General features: G+C 49.3%; 1 protein-coding gene across 2 annotated transcripts in view; it reads right to left on the reverse strand.

Annotated features, from left to right (window-relative positions):
• Positions 1 to 13,607: 13,607 nt before the first annotated feature.
• The window catches only part of Gosr2 (golgi SNAP receptor complex member 2), a 21,199-nt gene continuing 10,765 nt past the window's right edge, over positions 13,608 to 24,041 (reverse strand). For both annotated transcript variants that reach the window (XM_021212169.2, XM_029546368.1), the window contains exons 4-6: positions 23,234 to 23,366; positions 20,563 to 20,703; positions 13,608 to 16,169 (exon numbers count right to left, since the gene is read on the reverse strand). In XM_021212169.2, the coding sequence (XP_021067828.1) occupies positions 16,008 to 16,169; positions 20,563 to 20,703; positions 23,234 to 23,366 (436 nt within the window). In that variant the 3' untranslated portion in view covers positions 13,608 to 16,007. The remainder of the gene's footprint in view (positions 16,170 to 20,562; positions 20,704 to 23,233; positions 23,367 to 24,041) is intronic.

Raw genomic sequence — 24,041 nt, forward strand, 5'->3', positions numbered from 1 at the left:
CATGGAGATGGGAAAGAGGAAGTAAGAGGGCTGTGAGAGTGGGCAGAAAGGTCATGGAGATGGGAAAGAGACAGGAAAGAGAGGGATGCTGAGAGAAAGAGCCTGGAATAGGAAACGTGCCAACGTAATGTTCTCGCTTATCTCCTTCTCAACATAAGTCAGTGTAAGATACTGCTGGCTAGAGGACTCAGTGTGGACCAACATGGGTGCTTCACAGTGTGAAGGGCGGGTGACTGCATGGATGAGACAGTATCTCAGATTGTAAGAATCTGAGCATGAGCCAGGCGTGGTGGCGCAGGCCTTTAATCCCAGCACTTGGGAGGCAGAGGCAGGCGGATTTCTGAGTTCGAGGCCAGCCTGGTCTACAGAGTGAGTTCCAGGACAGCCAGGGCTACACAGAGAAACCCTGTCTTGAAAAACCAAACCAAAACAAAACAAAAAACAAACAAACAAAAAAAAAGAATCTGAGCATGATTTTCTTTCAAAAATCTTCCAACTGCTGGCTAGACCCAGTGGAAGATTTCTCTTGCTGCAGAAAGAGTCAACTTGCTTTTTTTTTTTCCTTTGTGCCCCAAATGAAGATTTAAACAAACAAAGCTCCCCTCCTTTCCCTAGAGACACTAAAGCAAACTGAAAACCCAGGATCAGGAAAACAACCGGTGGCCCCAGGCTCTACCAGTCAGTGAAAACCAGAAGACGTGTGTGTGTGTGTGTGTGTGTGTGTGTGTGTGTGTGTGTGTGTGTGTGTGTGTGTGTGTGTGTTGCAGCAAGGGCAACACGTACGGCATTCTGAAAGGAAAACAGAATGCTTTTCCTTTTGGAGCCAAACTTCTTTCTAAAACTAAAATAAACATCAGAGGTTGCATCTCACCGCCTGCCTACAAGCTGACTCTGCCAGGCTAACCGTCTGTCTGCTGGTGGGAAGCAGATGCCGCTTCAGCCACTGAGCCACCCCCCTCCACCTGGCCCTGTCTCCCCGGTTCCTCTCTGACCATGGGTGAGGTTCCTGCCACAGTCCTTACACTGATTCTTAACCACCTGTCTCTCCCTGGTGAAGACTGCCTTGGGTGTGATTCAGCCTTGGGTGTGGTTCAGCCTTGGGTGTGGTTCATCTTGGTGGCACCTTGTGTCTGCACTGAAGTCTACATTTATTACAAAACAAAACAAAACAAACAAACAAACAAAAAGACGTTTCCTATCTCTTGCTGTTCACCCAGCTTTGTCACAGATCTTGGAAGTAGGCCACATACCTAACTGTGGGGCAAACTGAGGGGGTCATAGAGGGAGTGTTGGGGATGGAACAGAGTTGATGGGAACTCAGTTCTCCCCCATCCCAGCAGATGTGAGCCTTTAATAGGCTACAGTTTTCAAGCAGACCCAAGTTAGCCAAGGTCTGTGAAGTCCGTCCTTAGACCACCCCAGCATGTCTAGAGACCAGGGAGAACTCTCATACACCAAGTGGACCACGGGAGAGATGACTTCCTGTGCCTGGTCCACGTGTTCCTGAAGTGTTCCTCACGTAGGCCTCCCGGTTGCTCATCCTTTGCCAACCCTTACTTTTGGCTTAAGCTGGCTCTGGGATGACTTGGGTCCTGCCACCAGCCCAGCCTTCCTTCCATTTAAGGATAAAAGGAAGCCATTCTCTGAGCCCCCACCACACACATCTCCCACCCCCGTATTCTTCTTTGCTAGCTCCTGCTGTTGCGACTGTTGGGAATGGAGTTTTGGGTAATTGTTGCTATGGAAATCTAGTCTTGAGTTATTGTACAAATGCGTCCCATCTTTCTCCTTATTTAGTATGGGATAAGGATGCCTGGAAAATGTGGAGGCTGAAAGCACTCCATGATTCTCCCTCGTTCTCCTGATTAACCTGGACCAACACCTCTGGGCTGCTGCTCCCCAACTCTTATCTCTTCTAAGTTTCTTGATTGGTTACAGACATAGGAAGAGTTCTAGGCAACTGAAGTCCCTGTTCTCTGTGGGACATCCCAAAGGAAATGACCTTTGGCACAGCTGGCTCCTAGAGGATCAGTCACACACACACACACACACACACACACACACACACACACACACAGTCTACTGGTCACAAAGCCTGTGTAAAAACCGACCCCCTATGCCTCCTGTTTCCGTGGGTTGCACTGTCTGGATGAGCGGCTCGGCTGTCTCCCTTCATGTTCCCACGTGCAGATGTCTGGATCATTAGCACTATTTTTATCATGTCTCTCTCCTGTCCAAGGTCTGGCCCACCTTCCCATTGATTATTCTACTAAATACAGATTCCACCTGTAGTCAAACAGTGTCCTCCTCTCCAGGCCCTACACCCTCTGGGGCTCGGTCCTTGTCCCCTTTGCTTTCTGTGCTTGGTAGTTCCACTCACGCCTGATGGGCACTCCGCTTGATGCCTTCGTGTGGGCTATCCTTCCTTCCTACAGGGCTTCCCTTGGCTCTGTGAAAACTCCTCGCCTTCTGGAAGACTCACTGTGTTGCCGCTGTTGAAAAGATTTCAGTCTTTTGGAAAAGGACAGGGGCCATGCACCCTTCCTGAATTCTGACTTACAAATAGCCCTTATGGGCTGTTAACCATCTTCCTCTGAAGGAGAAAACGGTCCTTTATGCTAATCACTCACTCTTTCTCCCTTCCTCCCCGATGCAGACTTGTAGTTCCGACTCCATATGTTTTCATCTTGCCATTGAAACAGAGACAGACTGAGTGTCTACTCTGATATGAGTAGAAGCAGCATCTGGACCCCAATCTAATAGGGCCATCCTACACTCCGGGACCCCCTACTCTGAAGGTAAAGACACCCCAAATGCCCCAGTCTAGAGGGATCCCCACTCACTGGTGGGGTGGGACCTGGGGAGAAGACACGCAGAGTGCTCGATTGGTCCATGGAGGTACAGCTGGGCTGAGCTTTGAAAAGGAGGAAGCCATCCCTGGGGATGTAGCTCTGTAGAAGGGCACCTGCCCAGGGTGGGTAAGGTCCTGGGCCAGATGCAGCATCCCAGGAGAGAAGTCAGGGCAAAGTAATCACTAAGACAGGATGGTGGGGGCAGGAGTGATGGTGCAGGTTCCCTGGAGGTACGAATGCTTTAGGAAGGGTTCGGTAAAGACAGGGATGGTTCATGCACTGTTTCGGAGATGTCTGTGGCCTGTGACCTACTTAGATAACTAACAAGTCTGTCCTTTAATTGGCCTAGTCTGTATGTAAAAGTCCTTTCAAACTCTCACCTGACTTTTATAATGCATCTGGTCACTCGAAGAATGATGTATGACCTTTCATCCCTGTACTTAGCATTTTATTGTACAGATTTGAGTCTTTTTTTTTTTTTTTTTGATTTTTCGAGACAGGGTTTCTCTATATAGCCCTGGCTGTCCTGGAATTCACTTTGTAGACCAGGCTAGCCTCAAACTTAGAAATCTGCCTGCCTCTGCCTCCCAAGTGCTGGGATCAAAGGCGTGCGCCACCACCGCCCAGCTAGATTTGAGTCTTATTGCACAGGATTTGGGTCTTGTGGAGGTTTCCATTTAAGCCTCTTTCACTGAGAGAGAGAGAGAGAGAAAGAGAGAGAGAGAGAGAGAGAGAGAGAGAGAGAGAGAGAGAGAGAGAGAGAAACCCAGTGCAGGCCGGGACCGGAAATGCCATCTCTCCCCACTGGGACAGCCCACGCTTCTAGCATGGCTGGATGTATGGGTGTTAAGTGATGTCGTGCACACTCTCTCCCCCTCACTCTGGCTCCAGTGTTGGCCTTGGTGAGCTTCACTGTCAGACAGCTTCTTACCTGATTGCAATGAAATCACTCAGGTTGTGGTGTCCTGAAGAGGCAGCCGTTAAGGTTGGGGTGGAGGCCACGCCAGTTGAGTCTGTTCCTTTTCGTCTTCCCCAGCAACTTCTGTCCATGTCTTACTGCCCAGAACTAAGGGGCACGGCAGTTCCTAGCTGCAAGCATCTCTGTTTCTGTTAAGTAAGTTACCACAGGGGATTGAGAGTTGTCAGAGAGCTGGCTGTGTCCACAGAAATACCCGGGGAAATCCTGTTTGGCTCTACACAGTCATGTGGTCATCTTTAAATCAACATTTATGACCGGTCAATTGCTTGGCCAGATCCTTATCATTGGAGGAGGAGGCAGCTAGCTGGCCTATGGGATGGAATTTCCATAAGAAAGAGACGTCACCAACAGAAGGGGATCAGGACTTGTATGCCAGGTAGGTAAACAACATATGCTCCCTGGAAGAATTTTTCAGCAGAGAAAGAAAACACACTAAAAAATAACTTCAGAAAAATAAATAGCTTCAGGGATCTCCCACCCCCCTCCCTGGCACAATATACCATAAGGCAAGTCATGTTACAGGGACTAAATATAGGCACTGTGAGAAGACAGAGGGGAAATTATTTAGACAGGAAGACTTCTGGTGGGAGGGGATTTGGAGCTGGGTTGTGAAGGAGCTGCTGTGTAGAGAGGGAGGGCAGAGAGGCAGAAACAGTGTGCAGAGGCCAGGAATAGGGTTACCTGAGGCTCAAGAGAGGGGTGGTGCCCCTGAACAGCTCCAGGCTGGGGCTATGTCTCATCTCTGACGGTATCAGAGCGTTTCTTTTCCCACTGGGTGTGTAACTGGCTTTGCAGAGGTCCCGGTTAGCAGCAGCACTCTTATGGCTGGGGACACTGAGCAGGGGACAGGGAAGAACCTAAAGCTGAGGTCCAGAAGACTGGAGAACCTGGCTGCAATGTGGAGGGCAGAGAGCCCCTGGGAGCGAGTTCCTAATCCAATTAAGAAGCAATCGTGTAGACAGTTACCAGGCACCTCCCAGGAGACTCTCTCTGGAGGCTTGACAGTTCACTGCTAAACCTGGGCTCTGGAGCTGTGGGCTGGTACAACAGCTGGGCGAGGAGCCCGGGCTCAGACAGCTGGGGTGGGAATCTTTTAAGGATGAACAGGATGGGTAAGGAGCTTGTTGTTGTCATGGAAACCGATTCTGGGTAGATGAGACATGGCCCAGTGGAGAGAATACCACCCACTACTACGCTTCCCTGTGGGCGGCCAGCAGGCACCTCCAGAACCCACTGTTCTGGCCAGCTGAGAGACTGTGTCCATCCCATCCCTGCCTGCCTCCTAGGGACACCACAGTCTGGCCATGTGAGCAAGAACTTAGACCAGTTCCTGAGGGGTCTGGAGAGATGCTTTGGCATAGCCCCTAATTCCCTCACCCAGCTGTGTTGAGCAGAAATATGGCACAGGGCCAGTGTGTAGGAACTGTGGCTAGGACCTAGGTCCCAGGCCAAGGCTAGGATGGGGTGTCCAAGGCAGTAGAATAAAGTGGCAGAAGCCGTGAATGCCAGATATGTAACCTTCTCTCTGCCTCCAGCTCTGTCACCCCTAGCAGGCTGGGTGGCCCCTAACAAGTTGTCTTTCCCCGAGAGGTTTCCTTTCAATTACACTGATCCTGTTCTTAGATTCTCAGCCCTGGAAAGTATCCCATTCCTGCACAGGGTACCCTCAAAGCGTCAGGGTCCGGGCTTTTCTCAGGTCAGGCGCTGGGGCAGTCTCTTTCTGCTCGGGGGTGGGAGGGGGGCGATCTGTGCTCACACAGGGAGGGTTCCTCGAGCTCACAGCTACCCCTTGTTGCCTGTGGAGACGGGCCTAATAAGCAGCCTGTTGCAATTATGCTTTCATTTTCAATAGGTGTGATTTTAATTGGGCCTTTCCCTGGGACAGACATGAAGGAAAAAAGCAATTTGCAAGGCAGGCTTTTGGCTCTGGGACTGAGCCCACGCTCAGCAGTTCTACCCCCCCCCCCGTGCCCCCTCTCCTCCTGTAATGCCCTCTCCTGGCCTTGTTGCTCCCTTGACCTCAGCATTTCCCCAGTAGTGGCCTCCTGCCCACCCTAGATGGAGCAGCAGAGAACGTGGGCTGTGGCCTGCGAGGAAGGAAAGGATCCAAAAGCCCTGCAAGGGGGTCGCGGTTAGGAAAGAGACCCGTGGGGGTAGGTGCCAGCTCCTGTGGACTCTCACAGAGACTGAAAAGGCATCAACTGAAAAAGAGGACCTCAAGGTGGTTCAAGGCACTTTCTGCTCAAAGTAGGGTTCCCAGAAGCTGCACAGAGTGGCCCACAACCATATATAACTCCAGCACCAGGAGATCTGACGGCTTCCAGAGACATCTGCATCTCTCTCTCTCTCTCTCTCTCTCTCTCTCTCTCTCTCTCTCTCCGTCCCTCCTTCCCTCCTTCCACAGGTATTTGTTTTCACGTATGTCTATTTACCACATGTGTGCCTGGTGCTCTCAGAGACCCTGGGGCTGGTGTTACAGTTGTGAGCCACGATGTGGATGCTAAGAATCGAGCCCCAGTCCTCTTAATCGAGCCACATCTCTCTAGTTCCTGGTTTCCTCTTCAACCTCTGCTGCTTGCTTCCATTTCGACATTTATCAGGTGTCTGGTGTGGGGAGGCATAGAGAAAGCAGGAGACAGAATCCTGAGCAGGTTCTCAGGCGCCCTGCGTGTGGCCCAGCCCCGCCCCCCCCACACTCAACTCCAAGCCCCAGTGCCCACTGTGGGATCTCATGCGATTCCCAGGGCACACCAGTCCACTCGAAGCTCTTCCTCTGCCCTGTCTTTCCTTAGGCGCTCCTGGCCAAGGCCTAGCGATCCATCTAGAGCTTTCCCCCAGTGTCCCCATGGAAATGGCCCTGCCATACCCCTATGTATCTTGTGGTTGGGGTGAAGAAGCTTGTGGGGTGTGGGTTTACTGTATCACCGTAAACCACATGTGGATGGAGAAATGATTCCGGGGAGTGTAGCCTGCCATAGTCTCCAGAGACATCTGTCTCCGGGTGTCACCCAGTGCCATCTACTCTTCTTAATGAGCAAGGGGTGGTTGGGAGCTTGACTGCTGTAGTTGGGCAGGTATGGCAGAGTGATAGACTACAAATTCTAAGGCTCATGAGATGTACAGAGCCTGCCTAGTTCTTGCCTTCGAGTACTTCCCTTGGATCCCGGGTCCATGCTAGGAGGAAGCCCTGGCCACATGCGTTGGTGTGTTGGTGCTAGCTAGGCAGCTCCAACACAGGGCTCCGCTGACAGCAAGCACCTCTCAGGTGGTGAGCATTCTCAGGGCTTTCCTCTGTAGCCTTGGGATCTTCCAGCTGAGGCTCCAAGATGTCATAGAACAGTGACATGCTATACTAGACATGTCTTGTTCCTCAGCAACTGTGAGGGGCGGCCACTTGAGTGCTGTGCCATGCAAGCTAGTAGTGGTTTTATCCCGCTTGCACTCTGAATCCAAGCCCTGTGGCTGGCACCCAGTGGGTGCCTTTAGTATTTATGGCCTAAATGGCTGAAGTCTAGCAAATAGGAATAATCCTGACTGTCAAGATGAATCACCTAGGGGACAAAGCTTTGAGTAAATCTATGATGGTGTTTACAGAGAGGCTTAGCCTTGCTGTAGGTGGTTCCAGTCCCAGAAGAGACTGAATAAAAGAGAAAAAGTGAGTTGTACACCACAGTCTATCTGCTTCATGGCTGCCAACATAACATGATCAGCCACTTCCTTCCCTGCGGCCACACCTTTCCCACCATGATGGAATGAACCGTAAATACCCTGGGAGCCAAGACAAACTTCCTTTCTATGGGTTGCTTCATCAAGTATCTGGTCCCAGCAAGGAGAAAAGTGACTCAAAGAGCAGGTGATGATTCCAGTCTGGCCTTTCCATCATTGCTCATCTTCATTCTCTCTCCACAGTTCCATGGCTCACAGGGAACTCAGGGTAGCCCAAGCCTTCCTCTGTGACATTACTGAGTCTTAAAGCAACCCACCCCATAAGCTTTCTGAGATCCTCAAGTTCTTACTGCTCCAGCTGCTTGAGTTGAGATTTCTAGTACTGACCATCTGGGTCGTCATCAGATTCACATCTCAATATATATATATATATATATATATATATATATATATATATATATATGTGTATGTGTGTGTAATAAACATTTATGTATATATATGTATATATACATATATGTATTTATATATATAAATACATATATGTATATATGTATTTATATACATATATGTATATATAATATATGTACATATATAAATATATATGTATGTATATACATATATGTATATATATAATCGTTCTTGCTGCATATGCACACGTGCACACACCGGAGTACATGTGTCAGAGGACAGCTTTGTGGAATTGGTTTCCCTCTTCTACCTTTATGGATTTAAATGTGGGTCACCAGGGGTCACCAGGTTAGGATAGTACGTGCATTGTCTGAGCCACCTCCATGCCCCTGCTTCAGAAATGTGTGTGTTCTCCTCTGTGCTGTACGCCATTATTAACATCCCCCACAGGAAGGCGCTGAGGGTCAGTGGGGACCAATAACAATAAACAGGGCACTTGAGTGCAGCTTGTTCAGCGCCCCAAGCTCACATAATACTGATTAACAATAGCAAAGCTTGTGTGGTTGTCCAGGCCTAAGCCTTGGCTGCAGACACCCCGAATCAGAGGAGTTACTGGTCCCATTGAGGTAAGAGAAGCACAGGAGAGAGGATGTGGCTTGCTCAACTTCACACAATAAGGGATCTCCACAATCTAGTCATGCAAACTCTTCTGCCTTCTTTAAAACAACAACGACAACAACAACAACAACAACAACAACAACAAAACCATCACTTCCATTGACTGCTCTCAAATGCAGGTGTGTGAGCCGTCCTTCGGGAGTGTCATTATTAGCCCATTATACAGACAGGAAACAGACTCAGCAGATGAAAGCCAAGGTTGGGGATGGTGACTTCACTTGGTTGAAGTTGGGGAGACCTGGCTACTGGGCACTCCTGAGAAGACTTGTAGAGCCACAGTACACTCTTTTCTAGCTAATGAGCTTGAAATTCAGGAATGACTTAGGCCCTTCCCTACCCTTTTGGGTTCCAGAATGACATGGTACCTCCATCTGCACCTACTTCCATCCTGTGCCTCCTCCCCAGCTTCCCTCCCTCCCATCCTGTGTCTCCTCCCTAGCTTCCCTCCGTCCTCTTTGCTCAGTGCCCCCTTAAGCCAGTTCACTGAACACTAAACCCACTCCTCCTATCTGCCTAGGTCCCTGCCTCAGTCTCCAGCCCGACGCAGCCCCCTTGGAGAGAGCCTCCTCACCTAGCCCTGTCCCTCTGGATCCCAGGCAACTCTGCCCCAAGTGCCTGGCATCTCATTGCCGCCCCAGGCTATCTAATCATTACTCTGGCCTCATTTTACTTTGAGATTGTTTCCTCTGGGCAGCTCAAGCTGAACTCAGACTCGCCAATGGCCCTTTTGCCTCTGCCTCCCAAGTGCCGACATTCCAGGCCTTCTTTACCACTCACAGCCTAAATGGACTTCATGGTTTTTTTTTTGTTGTTGTTGTTTTTATTTTTTCTGACTTCATGGTTTTTATAGGTACTGACTGTTTTGCTGGGGGCGGGGTACATATGTGTGCATATGCATGCACATGCATGTGAAGCCAGAAGAGGGCACTGGATCCCCTGAACTGGAGCTACAGAGGGTTGTGTGAAGCGATGTGCATTCTAAGACCTGAACCTGGGTCCTTCTCGAGAGCAGCAGCTAGTGCTCTATAGAGAGCAACCACTCTTCAGCCCCGTAAGTTGGCTCTATGTTAAAAGGTGGCAATGCTGGGTGTGAGCTACTTGTTGCTTCATTGGGTTTCCCAGGGGTCCTCATCTTTAACCAAGTGCAAGTAAGAGTGACCTTAACACTTTTATTGCTGCGTCTTCTTATTAGAGATGACTACAGCTCTTGATCTGGAATTGAGCTTTTGGGGTGGCCAGCTGAGGGTCTTCTGGGGTCCCTAGACTGTGGTAAAAGGCTACTTTCTGCCTGTACTGGATAGCTTTGTGTCAACTTGACACAGCTGGAGTTATCACAGAGAAAGGAGCTTCAGTTGGGGAAATGCCTCCATGAGATCCAGCTGTAAGGCATTTTCTCAATTAGTGATCAANGGGGGAGGTTCCCTTGTGGGTGGTGCCATCTCTGGGCTGGTAGTCTTGGGTTCTATAAGAGAGTGGACTNAGCAAGCCAGGGGAAGCAAGCCAGTAAAGAACATCCCTCCATGGCTTCTGCATCAGCTCCTGCTCCCTGACCCGCTTGAGTTCCAGTCCTACATCCTTTGGTGATCAACAGCAGTATGGAAATGTAAGCCAAATAAACCCTTTCCTCCCCAACTTGCTTCTTGGTCATGACGTTTGTGCAGGAATAGAAACCCTGACTAAGACACTGCCACAAGTGGAAAAAAGAAATGGTTTCTTGTCTTAAATTGCCGTGGACACCGAATGCACACTCTAACTATAACAACAGAACTTGACCAGCACCCGGGGGGCTGAGGCTTCATCTCTAAAACTTTATCTTTCCCAAATTCACATCTGCAGAGGTCCTGTGACTCTGAAGATGCCCACAGAGGGCATCTACTCCTTGCCGCCCTCAACCTGTGTCAACAAGTCCCCGACACAGAAAACTCCTCTTAACAGACATGTGGGGAGGCTACAGGGTGGGCTCTGCCCGCAGGGCACCTGTTGCCATGCTGGGGATGAGAGGAATCAGTGTCTCCCTGCACCGCCCACGCCTGTATCTCTTATGAGTTAACACCCACCATGCAGCTCTGCCTCAAGCCTGTGTCTGAAGGGCAGCCAGCTCTTCGTGGGCTCCAGGCAGCTGCAAGCCCTGCGGGGATGGGGTGGGGGTGGGCAGCAAGCCCTCTCAGTGACTGTCTCACTGCCTCCTGAAGCCAAAGGCCAGTTAGAGTATTAACGCCACAGTGACCCTGTTCCTCTCAGCCCCTCTGGCTCTTCCTCCCCTCCAAGCCCCAGTTATTGGCTATCCTCTCCCTTTCTCTGGAAAAGCCCGTCCTAGTAAATGTCCCCACTGGGATGGCTGTTGAGAGCCATGCTCTCTCAGTTGTGGGGACTCTGTGTTACCTTGTCCTCTGGCTGTTTTGGAGGACTAGGGCTAATCTCTGAGGCTAGATGAGATTAATAGTGCACCACACTGGGAAGGAACTGTGAGCCCTCCCAGGAGGGCCCTTGAGAAATTCCAAAAGAATCCAGGCTCTGCCCCATACAGGGTAACTTGGAGCTTTTTGGGACTGACCCCTAAACTTAAAAAAAAAAAAAAAATCCTCCAGGAAGTGGTCAGGGCTGAAAAGCACTGCTTTAGTGACAAGAACTGAGCTTGTTGTTGCTGTGGTCCCCTCTCCACGCCATCTCTGGACTACAGCAGCCTCAGCAGCGGTTCAGCATTTGTCACTAACAGCTGGAAGGAGGGGCTCTAAGACACCACCACTGGAATGGCAGAGTCAGAGCAGCCTCTCACGTGGCTGGTCCCCTCACCCGGGTACCCTGAATTGGTCATTATGGTCTCCCACTATTTACTAGGGACCAGGATGGCTGCTCCTGCTGATCTTTCTACTTTAAAACCTGATGCTAGTCAGTTTCTGCCGTTTACTTCCCCCACTGCTGCTGTTGAGCCCTCATGAGCATGTGGACCACAGCATACGTAGCCATGAACTCAGGGTTAGGCTTCTGGGTATGACTAAAGAAGCGTTGCTGAGCATTGAGCTCTAAACCTGTATGATCTGGGCTAGGCTGGACTGAGGCGTCTCCTACAGGCCACTGACATGATAGCTTGTGACCATATGACTGCCTACTATGTGCTGGTGACCTCTCTGAAGTAAGAAACAATTACTATTCCCCGTACAGCAGACACTGTGTGCCCTGACACCCAGTGGGCAGGGAACATGAGCCCTGAGCCAGGTGTGATGTGGAAGAAGGGCTGAAAATGCACTGTACAGATGGTAGAGGGCTGGCCTCTCACCCTGTACTCAGGAGACACAGTGCCATCAGCCAGTGAAGAACACCACTGGCCAAGGGCCATTTTAAGCCCTTCCTGACGGCCTAGTGTAATAGAACTAATGGGGACAAAAGAGTGAAGTCCATGGGGGCTATCTAGTCTCGGACTGGCATTCATGTCCACAGCCGAGGTTATATCTGCACAGGATAGTCATCTGGGCAATGCACAATATCCACTCTGCACCCACACTGACAGTCAAAGTAAAACGCTTCCACGTGGGGGACCGACAGTGCATGGTGTAGAGCCAGCTACTAGAATGCATGGATGAGATGCAGGGGTGTGTTGCAATGTGTGTTCTGCTGCATCGGAGGGGGCCAGGTCCTGCCCAATCTCAAGCCTCTTCTTGTTTCCTGCTCCTCTCATGTGCCATGTGAGGTGAAAGAGAGGAGAAATGTTCTCCATGCCTGTCTGTAGCACGCAGAAGTGCTGAAGGGAGGGATGGAGCCCTGGAAACTGCTCGGTTTCCTTGGTCATATTTTGCCAGACTTCTAGAGTTCTAAAGCAGCCCAGAGCTACTGCACTGCCAAGAAACTGGCACCTCTCGGGAATCAGCATCAAGTGAGGGCCTGAGAGGATCAGCCATGAGTAGAGATATGTCACCCTCTAGTGGCAAGGTGGGGGCATGGCACCTTCGAGCTCCTGGAGACATTTGTGGAGCCTAGTATGACATTGCAGGCTGCCTTGGTGCCCGATTCTGGCAGAGCATCTTCAGGGATGGGAGAAGCAGGTTGGTGGAGCTGGAACTACAGACACATAAGGAGCCAGCTTCTCTGGAAAGCCATTAGCCCACTGTCTGCACAGCAGGCATATCACAGTACCTAACCCAGAGGATAGGGAAGGCTGTCTCCTACACAAGAGGCTGGATACAAAGGGTCTGGTCTTGGCCTGAGGACAAATGACAGACACCCCTCCCTATTCAGTCAGCAAAATGCTCCTCTGCTGTTTCGAGTTACAGAAGGGACTCCCAGAGTTATGGTGACAGGGCTTTATGACCTGTGTTCAAGTTCTCCTGATATGACATGCCTCTGCCTTCACGGTTATAGTCCTATTTTTGTATTTCAGCCTTATCTATTTCCTTTTATGTATATGTTTTGCCTGTATTTCTGTGCACAAGCCGCGTGTGTGCCTTGGACCTTCCTAGAAGAGGGCACTGGATCTTCTGGAACTATGGTGTGTAGTTAATATGGCTGAGCCACCATGTGGTGCTGGGAATCAAACCCAGGTCCCTTGGGAGAGCAGCCAGTGCTCTAACTGCTGAGCCCTCACCCCAAGTCCTACATCCTCGCTTTCATGGGACCTGAACTGCTGATGGAACACAGTGCCGTGTGAATGCCAGGCTAGCACCCTGGCACCAAGTGACAGCCCCAGCCCCCAGCTGTTTATAAGCCCTCAACTCCTCTGGAATGAGGTAGGCAGGCTACACTAAGACTTCACTGGAAGCCTGCCAGTCTTGCTCTTTGTACGTGTATGCAGAGCTGGTTCCAGACTCTTCCCAATGCTACCGTCTTCAAGAGATCAGCTATCTAGGAGGTGGCAGCTCCGGTAAACACATGGAAGTTTACCTGGGGGCCCTAAGAACTGTTCTAGATCAGGTCCGGGATGTGCTTCTGAGACAGCTGGCTACCCAGCCTATGGCTCTGAAACAGTATATAGGAATGCTGCTAGCCTAGGAACAAAGGGGGTAGTCAAGACAAAGAACGCCAAGTGCTTCTTTAAAGTTTTCTAAATAAACCTCAACTTTATTCAGCTGACATGTTCTGAAATTAAGGGGTGTAAATAAATTGTCAATCAAAGCTATTTAAATTCAACAAGGCAAGCTGGCTTTTAAGAAAAAGCTTGAAATGAAACCTGTAAGATCTACTATTTACTTGGTCCTTGGATTTTGCATTCCTTCAAGTGGCCATACATGGAGAATACATCTATGTACTTAGTCTTAGATTCCTTCTGGCACCCTACCTGCTTCAAACCCTGTCACTTAGACTACTGCACCAAGGTACTGCACACACCATCTGCTACCTGCAGCTCCTGACAAGCTCCAATAAGGATGCAGGCCTCCTCCACTAGAGGGCATCCCACTCAGGCTAGGGGCCCTTCCCTGCTGGAGACTGTAAGGACAGTTCGCCCAACGCCCAATCAGGTCAGAGTCATCTCACAAGGCACTGAATGGAAATTTGAGGGAGGGCAGTCTGGGCAACCAGCTCAATGTTCCTTGAGTCCAGATCTTCTGCGTCCATTCCCTGTCCCCAGGCAGTAGCGCTGACCTCACCACAAGTTCATTCCAAAGAGAGACCTGGCTGTGAAGGTAGGACATCAAGTTCACTAAAGCCAAGGATTGCTACAAAGGTGGAAACCCATTATGTACTACAAAACACTGCTCCAACAGCCAATGAAGGGCAGGGGCTGGGGCCTTTGCTGCCCACATTTTGAGTTCAAATGGCTCAATTACAGCTTATACGTCTTCCAAAGCATGCAGTCTGGTGGGATCTTCAGGTGCCAGGGGGCACAGGAGTCAGGTCTGTGCAGTACAAACTCTATGGCCAGCTAAGAGCCCATGCCCATCTGCTTCCCCAAGTGAGATCTAGGTGTGGAGATGCTGCAGGTCTCAACCTCTGTCTCTAGGGCCACTGTTTCCACTCTGCAGGACTTAGGTCTTCCTAGAGGGGGCACGTTCCCCCTTTCTGACCAGCTATGGCACATTTAACCTAAAGAGGAAGAGTGACAGACATTGCATCTGACCAGAACTGAGCTAGTACCCAGGAAACTCAAGTTTAAAGTGTATACAGTTGAGAAAGTTCCCCAAAAGGATGCCACAGATGTACCCGAGAGACCAATACTGCTACACAGGGGAGGGTGAGATGCAACACCTACTGTGAAGAGGGAGACAGACAGCAGAGGGCACTTAAGCAAACCTAGGAAGTAGGTGGGGCAATCAAGGAAGGTTTAATACTGACCAGTTCCAGTTCTTAGGAATTCTGGCGTGCTTTTCCTGCTAGGAGGCTACTAAATTTAGAACTGTTTGGGTGGACAGGGCTGTGACTAATGAACAAATAAACCCACTAGATCATTCTAGTACTTGCAGAGATTAATTACAATGTGTGCTCAAGATACATTAACTTTAAAACAAATTCTACATTACACCAGGTACTGACACAGCCTCAATCATGGCTGGGAAAAGTAAAAATGATCTGGTCCCTGATAGTCTCACAAAAACATACTTACCAGGGACATCCCCAGGGTGGCCTAAGAGGGCTGGAGAAAATGGAGGCTTAGCTGATTGATATATTGCTAATATGTTTCAAGGGGTAGATAGTCAAAGAACTTGCGAGGGTAGAACTGACAAGTCACCCTTCGCTCATGGCTACTTTCAAAGTGGCAAAGGCCCGCCTGTCAAAGCCTGGGTGCAGGTGCCAAGCTACCGTCTCTGAACTGTAAGAGCCAACTGCTGTATGGAAAACATTGGTGACTCAGGGCTTCAGTGTCCAGACTGAACACTCCCTGGGACATTGCTAGCCTCACTTCAGGAAGGACAACCACCCAGCAACCATGGCATGGAAACGCTGGCACTGATGCCTCTGCTTCCCTGGAGTAGCTGCTTCTGGGAAAGGGTGCTGGTGTTAGCAGTTAGACACCCACATGTCATGTTTCCTTAGGGGCTAGGGCCGGGCAGTGGCCAGAAGCAAGGATGTGAGAACTGATCTATCCCAGAGGGCACAGGGAAAGACCTCTCTCCTCATCTTCTCATTTGTGCTCCAGCCCACCCATCAGGAATGAACAGTGTGGCAGTCCTGTGTGCAAGCCTCACCATGCATGCTTTCCAGGGCAAGCATCAGCTATGTGGACAAACCACAAAACCCAGCCATCCCTCACGCAATGAAAGCCAGAGAACAGGGTCTTGACCCACTTCCTAAGCACCACACGTCTTGGTGACCCTAGGTCCTACTCCCCAGATGTCACAGAAGACAAAGCAGGTTTGATAGTAAGCCACGATTAGTCCTGGGGGGAGAGGTGTCTTCACAGTTAAGGCATACATTTCAAAAGGGCCTCCCAGCCCACTTCTTGCTTGCACATGCGCACACAATGGGAAGGCTGTCCAGTGCTGGGTACAGCTGGCTCATGTCAGGTACTGCACCACGAGGAACATAACCGCACAAGTGAGCAGCATCCCACCGATCATGAAGTACTTGTCCTGGAAGGCCCTCTTCTCGATCAGCCTCATCACTGTGTTGGACAAGCCGAGCATGTTAGCAATGTCAAGGATCTTTTTCTGAGTCCCCTGGAGAGATGAGAAGAGAAAGAAAAACAGATCAGCATCACTGTCAAGGGTGGTTAAAGGTCACCACCAGCCAGGGTCTTACTAGCAGACACTGTCTTCTTGGTCATACCCAGAGAAGACGAAAGAAAGCAACATTCATCAGAAATAGATTCATTCTGCCATGGCCAACTAGTGTATGGTCAAAGGTAAGAAGGAGCCTTTATACAAATGGTGCTGGAACTGGCTACATAGCATATACATGCAGCATCCATGTACATAAATAAGTACAGTTCACGTGTCAGTAAAAAAGTGAACCTGGATTCACGGTGCATACAGAAACTGGGGCGGGCTAGGAGATGGCTCCATGGGAGGTTTTCTTGTTGTACAAGCATAAGGCCCTGAGTCTGGATCCCGGAATCCATGGAAAACACCAGGTGTGGTGACACCTGCAGCCTCAGTGCTGTACGACACTGGGACCGTAGGATTGCTGGGGCTTGCAGGCCATCAGACTCAGTGATGGGCAGTGTCAGAGCGTGATGGAAGACACCTGTGCACACTCGCACATTATGATACAGATACACGTCTCGGCAATAAAAAGGACCCAATTAGCATATGTAACCAAACATGTCATAACATGAATGAACTTTTAAAACAGAGGAAGAAGCCACACACAACAGTATAAATACAATCATATGAAGTTCAGTAGCTGGTACACCAATATAACAGGAATTTCTCCAACCTTTGAAACTACTTTTTTATACCTAAGTCAATTTATGACCAGTGTATTGCATACATATACCAGCAGACAATTCCTCTGCTAGTCTAAGATAAATTACACACAAGTATTTTTTCTGGAGCTCATTAAATTTTTAGAGGCAAAGTGGCTCAAATGGGAACAAATACACTCAGAAAACTAGAGGGAAAAACTAAGCAAGCGTGTTAAAGATTACTTACACAATCCACTGTACCTGACTTTTAATATTATTTTTGCTTGTTTTCAAGATAGGGTCTCCCTCAGAGGTCCAGGCTGGTCCTCCTCCCTCACACTCCCCAGTGCTAGGATCCTAGGCATGTGCTACATACCCAGCCTTCACATATACAAGTGTCTACCATGTGCATCCAAATTAAAATTCTTAAAACAGTAAGTGGAGAGCTGCTTCGGACTGGAGCTACTGTGAGAGGAAGGGCCGGTGGAAGAGGTGTAAGGTGAGCAGAGGGAGAGGAGAGACTCCAGGCAGACCAGACAACTAAAGCCCACTCATTCTTTATTATGTTCTAGTTTGTTCCATGTTTGCTTGCTCCACTATTCTGTAATGAAGGCCAAGGGGTTCAACTAGTCTAAGCATGCTGAACTACACTTCAATATGTCTTACTCCAATACTTTTACTCTTCTGAAAATAAATACAACAAATTTCCCCATACAATTTAAATATATATATGTATGTATGTGTGTGCACCACACGCATGCAGGAGCCTGCAGAGGTCAGAAGAGGCACGGGACGCCCTGGAACTGGAGTTACAGACGGTTAACTATGACGTGGGCGCTGGGATAGCTGCCGACAGAGCTGCCCTACATAGCATTATTTCTCAGATGAAGCGTAAAGCAGCTGACCCTGGGTCCAAGGATCGCTACTGCTTTGGGGCACAGGACTGATGGATGAGTTACTGAACAGTGGTGAGAAGCAGCAGTTATTATTAGTAGGTCTTCTCTAGAAAGGCTTACATACAGCCTGAGACCCTGCTGGCACACCAGCTCGAAGCAGGAATTGCCACAATAGAGATATTCTACGATGAGCAGGTCTGTGGCTCACAGCTCCAAGCTCCATGTTAGCTTTGTGAGAACGTCTCAGGCCGCTTTCATTTATGTGCAGTATATAAGCAAATGCAGCAGAGTCAGTTTTGGTAGCACCCTTGCCTTATGAGCTGTCCTACTGCCCAGCCACGATCCAGCTGGGAACAGTGCTGTTGTCAAGGGCCCAATTGCCTGAAATGCTCCATTACTACCAGTTTCCTGAAAAATCTCTGCAACAGGCAACACACAAACATTACCCAAACACACAAAAGCAACAACTGGGTTTGTGCTCAACCATCTTCCTGTGAACACTTCGGAAAGATCTTATATATTCTTAAAAGCTATGTGGAAAAACTTTCTCGGCTCCCTGGCTCCAGCAATCCTTGATAATGACCTGTCACTCCGTAAAGTGACTCTTTAGGGCTTCTACTGAGTAAGTTAAAGTAGGTATTCACGAGGGAGTTTCAAGTGGGAAAGGAAGCAAAGACAGAAATATGGCAAAGGCTGGGCATGGTGGTACATTCATTTAAACCTAGCAATTGGGAGGCAGAAATAGGCAGATCTCTCTATGAGTTCCAAGGCTAGCCAGGGTTACATAGAGAAATCCTATCTCAAAAAGAAAGAAAGAAAAAAAAGAAAGAAAGGAAGGAAGGCAGGCAGGTAGGCAGGCAAGCAGGCAAAAGAACAGAAAAAGCTTCTCCTATAAACACATAAGTCATGTATCACAATCAACTGTCTAAATCACATGACCTGCTCATTCTCGTTGCTTTCTAATTCTTAAGTGTATATTCAGTTTCTTAGGAAGTAACAAAACGAGGTACAGGGTCAAGACACATGGCACCCACTGTGCTTAGAAAGATGGTCCAGCCTTCAGCCCCACATTCATTTTCTAAGAGGAACACACATTAATAAACTACTGAGAGTAGACACCAGGTGAAGGAGATGCAAAGTAACCTGGACAGGAATTCTACCCAGACAAGGATCAACAAACCAACAAGCCTCATCAAGGATTCTGAGCCAGGAATGGGGGTGCACACCTTTAATCTCAAGGTCTAGCATGCAGACGCAGGCAGATCCCTGTGAGTTTAAGGCCAGTCTGGTCTATATAGCAAGTTCCAGGCCAGCCAATGCTACATGATAAAACACTGTCTCAAAAACCAAAGAAAGGAATATTGAGCTGGGGATGTAGCCCCCTAATAGAGTGACTGGCTAGCACGTATAAGGCCTTACATTTGGTTCTCTATATTGCAAGTAAAAATAAAATGGAGGTCTCAAGTCAAGTCTGTCTGCTGCCAGAGGAAAGTAGACAAAGTCTCATGACAGTGAGAAAATGAGAGCTGTGCTGTACGGTCCTGCCTTAGGATCAAAGTACAGACTACTTGGTCATGCCTTCCAAATCACCTCAAAGTGACCATGGACTCCACAAAGTACCTACTTCCCCTCATAAAATCAAAGTAATTGTACCAGTGCTTTCATGCTCCCCTGCTCCTCTCAAGTGGGTTAGGAGGAAAACCCCCTGGCCCAGGCAGGGAGAGATCAAGAGACAGGACAGGGAGAAGGAGGGCTGCAGAGAGAACTGAGTCAGAGATCACAAGGTCAAGACCCACCAGTGAGCAGGCTTCCCGGCAAGCCACCCTGCTAACAGCACAGGGTTTCCTCAGTGACCCCAGGCTTCAGGAGGAAGCTAACACTCCATCCAGAACTTCAGCCACACTAGCTCTGCATTCGTGCCATACGGATGGATGCCTTTTATAAGTCTTGACTTTCCCTGAGCTACAGAAAAAGGCAGTTCTCTACAAAAAAATAAAAATAAAAAAGGCAGGTAGCCCACTGTAGAGATCTGGGTAGACTTTCAGTGACTATTCTGAAGGGGAAGCACCTCCTGAGTCAGTGCAAATACTGTGACTGTCATCAGGAGGTGAGCTTCGACAGGCCTGTCTGTTCCTCTCCCTTTTAAGATGGTGGGAGCTGCTCAGAAACACACTGGAGTCCTTAGAGCAGACAACTCTGTGCTCCAATGACAACTAAGATAACGGTCACACTTCCAAGGGACTGTTTTTCACAGCCCAGTGGCTGGCAGTGCTTTACTCTAGGGAATCACACCCTGATAACAAGGAGTGCCCACACCCCCAGAGCCATCAGGGCTGACACAGGAAAAGACTGAGGCTGAAACGCCATGACTGACAGCAATCTATACTGCTTCTGTAAACCACTCCCAGGGGTCAGAGTCTCAGCAGTACAAACAAGGCAGGCTTCTTGGATACCTGTGGCTATGAGAAGCATGGGGACCTCCCTGTGCACTCTATAGCCGAAATCCCAAAGAAAACCACCTTAGAAGACTGCCTTCTTAAAAGAGCAAATCTAAAGATGCATTTCCCAGCCTGTCATTGGTCCCCTTATGGCAAACTCAATTTCATGAAGAGTTAGTAGAAGGGCAAAGCCCTAGCTATCAAGAAATGCCACTGTGTTTGTTACACGCAACGGGTAAACGTGTAACTTCAAGGGCTTGGGCTTACTGTCACATGGGAGCTGGGGACACAGAAACAATAAAAACACAGAACTAAACTATAGGACAAGGACAAAATAAGAAGCCTTCTCTCTATTCTCCAGCAGGGGCCCCACCTTCAAGGTCAGTCTCTGGGCCCTCAGTCCCTCCAGAATACTGTGCCCGCCTCCAATGAGGTCATCCATGCCGTGGTGAATGTTGTGGAGGGAGGAGTTAAACTGCAGTGATTCGTCCATGGGAATGGTGGTGTCAGAGTCCTGTGAAAGAAATGCAGGCACTTGGTTAACTTTGCTTGCCACTCAGCTCCTGGGGGCTGGTCAACTCTTACTACACTGCCTTTGTGGCCAAGGTCAAGCCAGAAGAGCTAGAGGGACAAATGCAACAATCAGAGAGTCCAACAGGGAAGGAAAGCAAAGCAAAGGTGTGTGCAAGGGGGCGGGGCCTGCCCGCACAGCAGCAGAAGAGGTATCTGACCCCTAATTCTCCAAATGAGTTCTGCCGTAGTGTCGATCTGTTCATCTGTCACGTTCAACCACTGAGGAAAACCCTGGCTATTCCTTCCAGACTTCGTTCATTTCTCCTAAAGTTTATTTCTGGCTCCTCCCAAAGACAGCTTCTCCAATGTTCCTTTACAGCGGTTCTTGCTCGTGTGCTTTTACATGTTTGCTTTTGTTCTTTAGCTATTTTATCTATAGCTTATCCCCCAAATTAGACTACAGATCAAAGGGGCAGTGCTTTCTACCGAAGGCTGCAGTGTGTTCAGGATGGGAATACAGTTCTGAGGAGGCAGGAAAAGGTTGCTAAAGAAAGGCAGAGGGAAGGAACAGAGGACTACAGACTGAGCACAGTCTGTGTGAGATGCCTCAGATCGAAGGCTTTGCAGACTTTAGAATGGAGTTATTTAGAATGAGCACTCCTTTGGACCCTGGCCTTTCTGACTGAAGATGCCCTATCAGTACGGACTTTTACTTCACAGGCGCATTTCTCTAACTCACACAGCTTGCTGGGAGTTTTCCTGCTCTCCCCACTTTGCAGATGAAGAAGGTGAGGCCTAGAGAGATGGAATAACTTGTCCAGATAGGTAGGATCCCAGGGCTGGGTGCAGAGCCAACTCTCAATTTCAACTACACTGTAGACAGAAACACTGAGAGCGAGCCTAGTGGCTCTAACCACACACAGACTGGGCTGGGGAGAGGACCAAGTTGTCACCAGCAGTGATTGTCTCTCCTTCCTGCTGTCTGATCAGCAAAACCTCCTGCCAGGCAGTGCCCCTCCACCATGGAATCCCCAATTCCCACTGGTAGGTGATTAACCATTTGTTCTGCTCCTCAAATTCAGAACCAGCCCTAGGTGGACATTTTGAATCTCCCTGCTCACACGGAAGCTCCTGGAAGGAAGAAGCCCTGTTTAGTACTCTTCTCAGAGGCTTTACGTGGTACCTTGGTGTTAACTCTATAGTGTTTAAGAGAACCGATGACTCCCCTTTTCTGACAAGCACTTACTGAATGGCTTTACACAGAAACCTGCCTTGCCTGCCCATCTGAGAAAGGAAGGGTGCTAGTCTGCTCTCTTTAGAAGGTGACCTGAAGGAAGTTTCATTTGGTGAGTCAATGCTTATGAGCAGCCTGGTGAGTGTGGTGCCACATCAGGTTGGCAATCAACAGAATTACCCTGAGAGGTCATGTCTAGCCTACAACTGCCTGAGTGTGACGTAGCATGCCGTATGCTGGCTTACTCAGAGGCTTACAGCACTGCATGTGGGAGCTGTGAATCACCACAGCCTGCCTGCCCACCTGCTCTACAAACGCAAACCTGTGAAGCCCCAACCTGAAGCCCTGGGAGAACGGCACTGTGGCAGGGCATGGAGCAATGGCTTGGTCATCTGCCAGTGGGAATCAGGGCTTTCATGGTGGAGGGGCACTGCCTGGCAGGAGGTTGTGCCAATCAGACAGCAGGAAGGAGAGCACTCACTGCTAGTGACGACTTGGTCCTCTCCCAGGCCCAGTCTGTGTGCAATTAGAGCCACCAGGCTCACTCCAGGCTTGCTTGCAGCACTTCTGTTTACAGTGTGGCTTTACACACATATTAAGCAAGGAATTCTACTGGCAGATTTAGAAAGTGACAAACTATAAAGCCCAAACCCACCTTGTTTGGTAGAACACACTACATGAGTCCCTGAAAAGGGCCAGGATGTTGTACTTGCAGAGAATGAGCCTACTGAGGCTAGAAGACAGGGTAGAGCTTCTAAGAGATCAAACATGCAAAACAACAAGCTATTTCAAAAGACTGGAGTCACGAAATCCATCTAACACATCTGCTAACAAATGCCTCCAAGTTGCCATTCAAGCCAGGGGCAGAAACATTTTAATGCATCTGAGGCTGGACCCACACACACACACACACACAAACGGCACAATGGCACGTGCCTGGAGGCAGCTTTCTAACGCTGTCGCCTCTCCAGACAGAGAGAGGCTCTAACCACCTGTCTCTATCTGATCACAGAAGCATCTGGACCATGGGGACCCCCACCTCTGCAGTGGACTAGTCAAGCCAGGGAATTGTCGTCTCTGTCCACTGCTTCAGTCTAACTGCTTCCTCCTCGGGTTTTTGTGTTTGGAGAGAAATCCCCCACCCAGGCATGGTCTTGGTGGCAATGCACAAAGTCCCGACATTTCCACTTGGTCTCCTCCTGAGTCAGCTTCAGGCACTCCGCTAAGAGGTGATGCCTGTTACCTGCACTCAGTCTTGACCTGTCAGTCGCCTGCCAACCCCCAGAGTCTGGCTTACGTTAGTGGTGAAGGTGCGAGACAGAAGCTCGTCCCGCTGTCTCTCCTGCTGCTCCTTGACTTGGCGCCGGTGCTGAAAGTTCCTGAGGGCAGTCTGCAAGTGCTGGACATCATACTTTAGCTGGTCGACACGGCTGGAATTAATGGAGACAAAGATTAAATCCTAGGGGCTGGGGTGGGCACACTTTGAGGCAGCCTGGCTCTATACTCTTTTCTCTCCCAGGGCCCACCCTCGCCGAGTCAAGCAGCAGCCTGTGGTTATGGTGGGTACAATTACACACAGCTCCAGCTTTACTCAAATGTCTGCTGGGCTCTGACTTCTCAGGGAACAGGTGACAGGAAGCAGGTTTGATGGCCCCTTCCTGACCTTCTGAGGGTTACACTGTACTCCTGGAAGAAGCCCAAGGGCAGCTCTAAGGTAGAACAGCCATGAAGTTTCATAAACGTTTGTGAGTGGGACTGGAGTGGTAGTGAGGTGGTTTCCCTTTGAATTTCACGGTGGAGTACCAAAGATTTGATCAGTGCTTCATTATAAGCTGACTGATGGAAGAGATTAGGAAAGGGTACAAGCGCATTTCAGCCCAGCAGACGCCAGTGGGAACCAAACAGCAGAGCCACACTCCCCTGCAGTCCTAAGCTTTCAGTGACCAGGGGTCTGGTCACAAAATGCATATTGTCAAAATACCTCAGAGAGACGATGGATTATAATCACTCCCAATGAAATAAGGGACCATGATCATAGGTCCACATACTTTTTAATTGGAGGGCCTATTGCTTACACAGAACTGTGTACTTTTTTTTTTTTTTTT

The sequence above is a fragment of the Mus pahari genome, chromosome 14, assembly GCF_900095145.1.
Source record: "Mus pahari chromosome 14, PAHARI_EIJ_v1.1, whole genome shotgun sequence".
In the NCBI taxonomy this organism is placed as follows: Eukaryota; Metazoa; Chordata; class Mammalia; order Rodentia; family Muridae; genus Mus; species Mus pahari.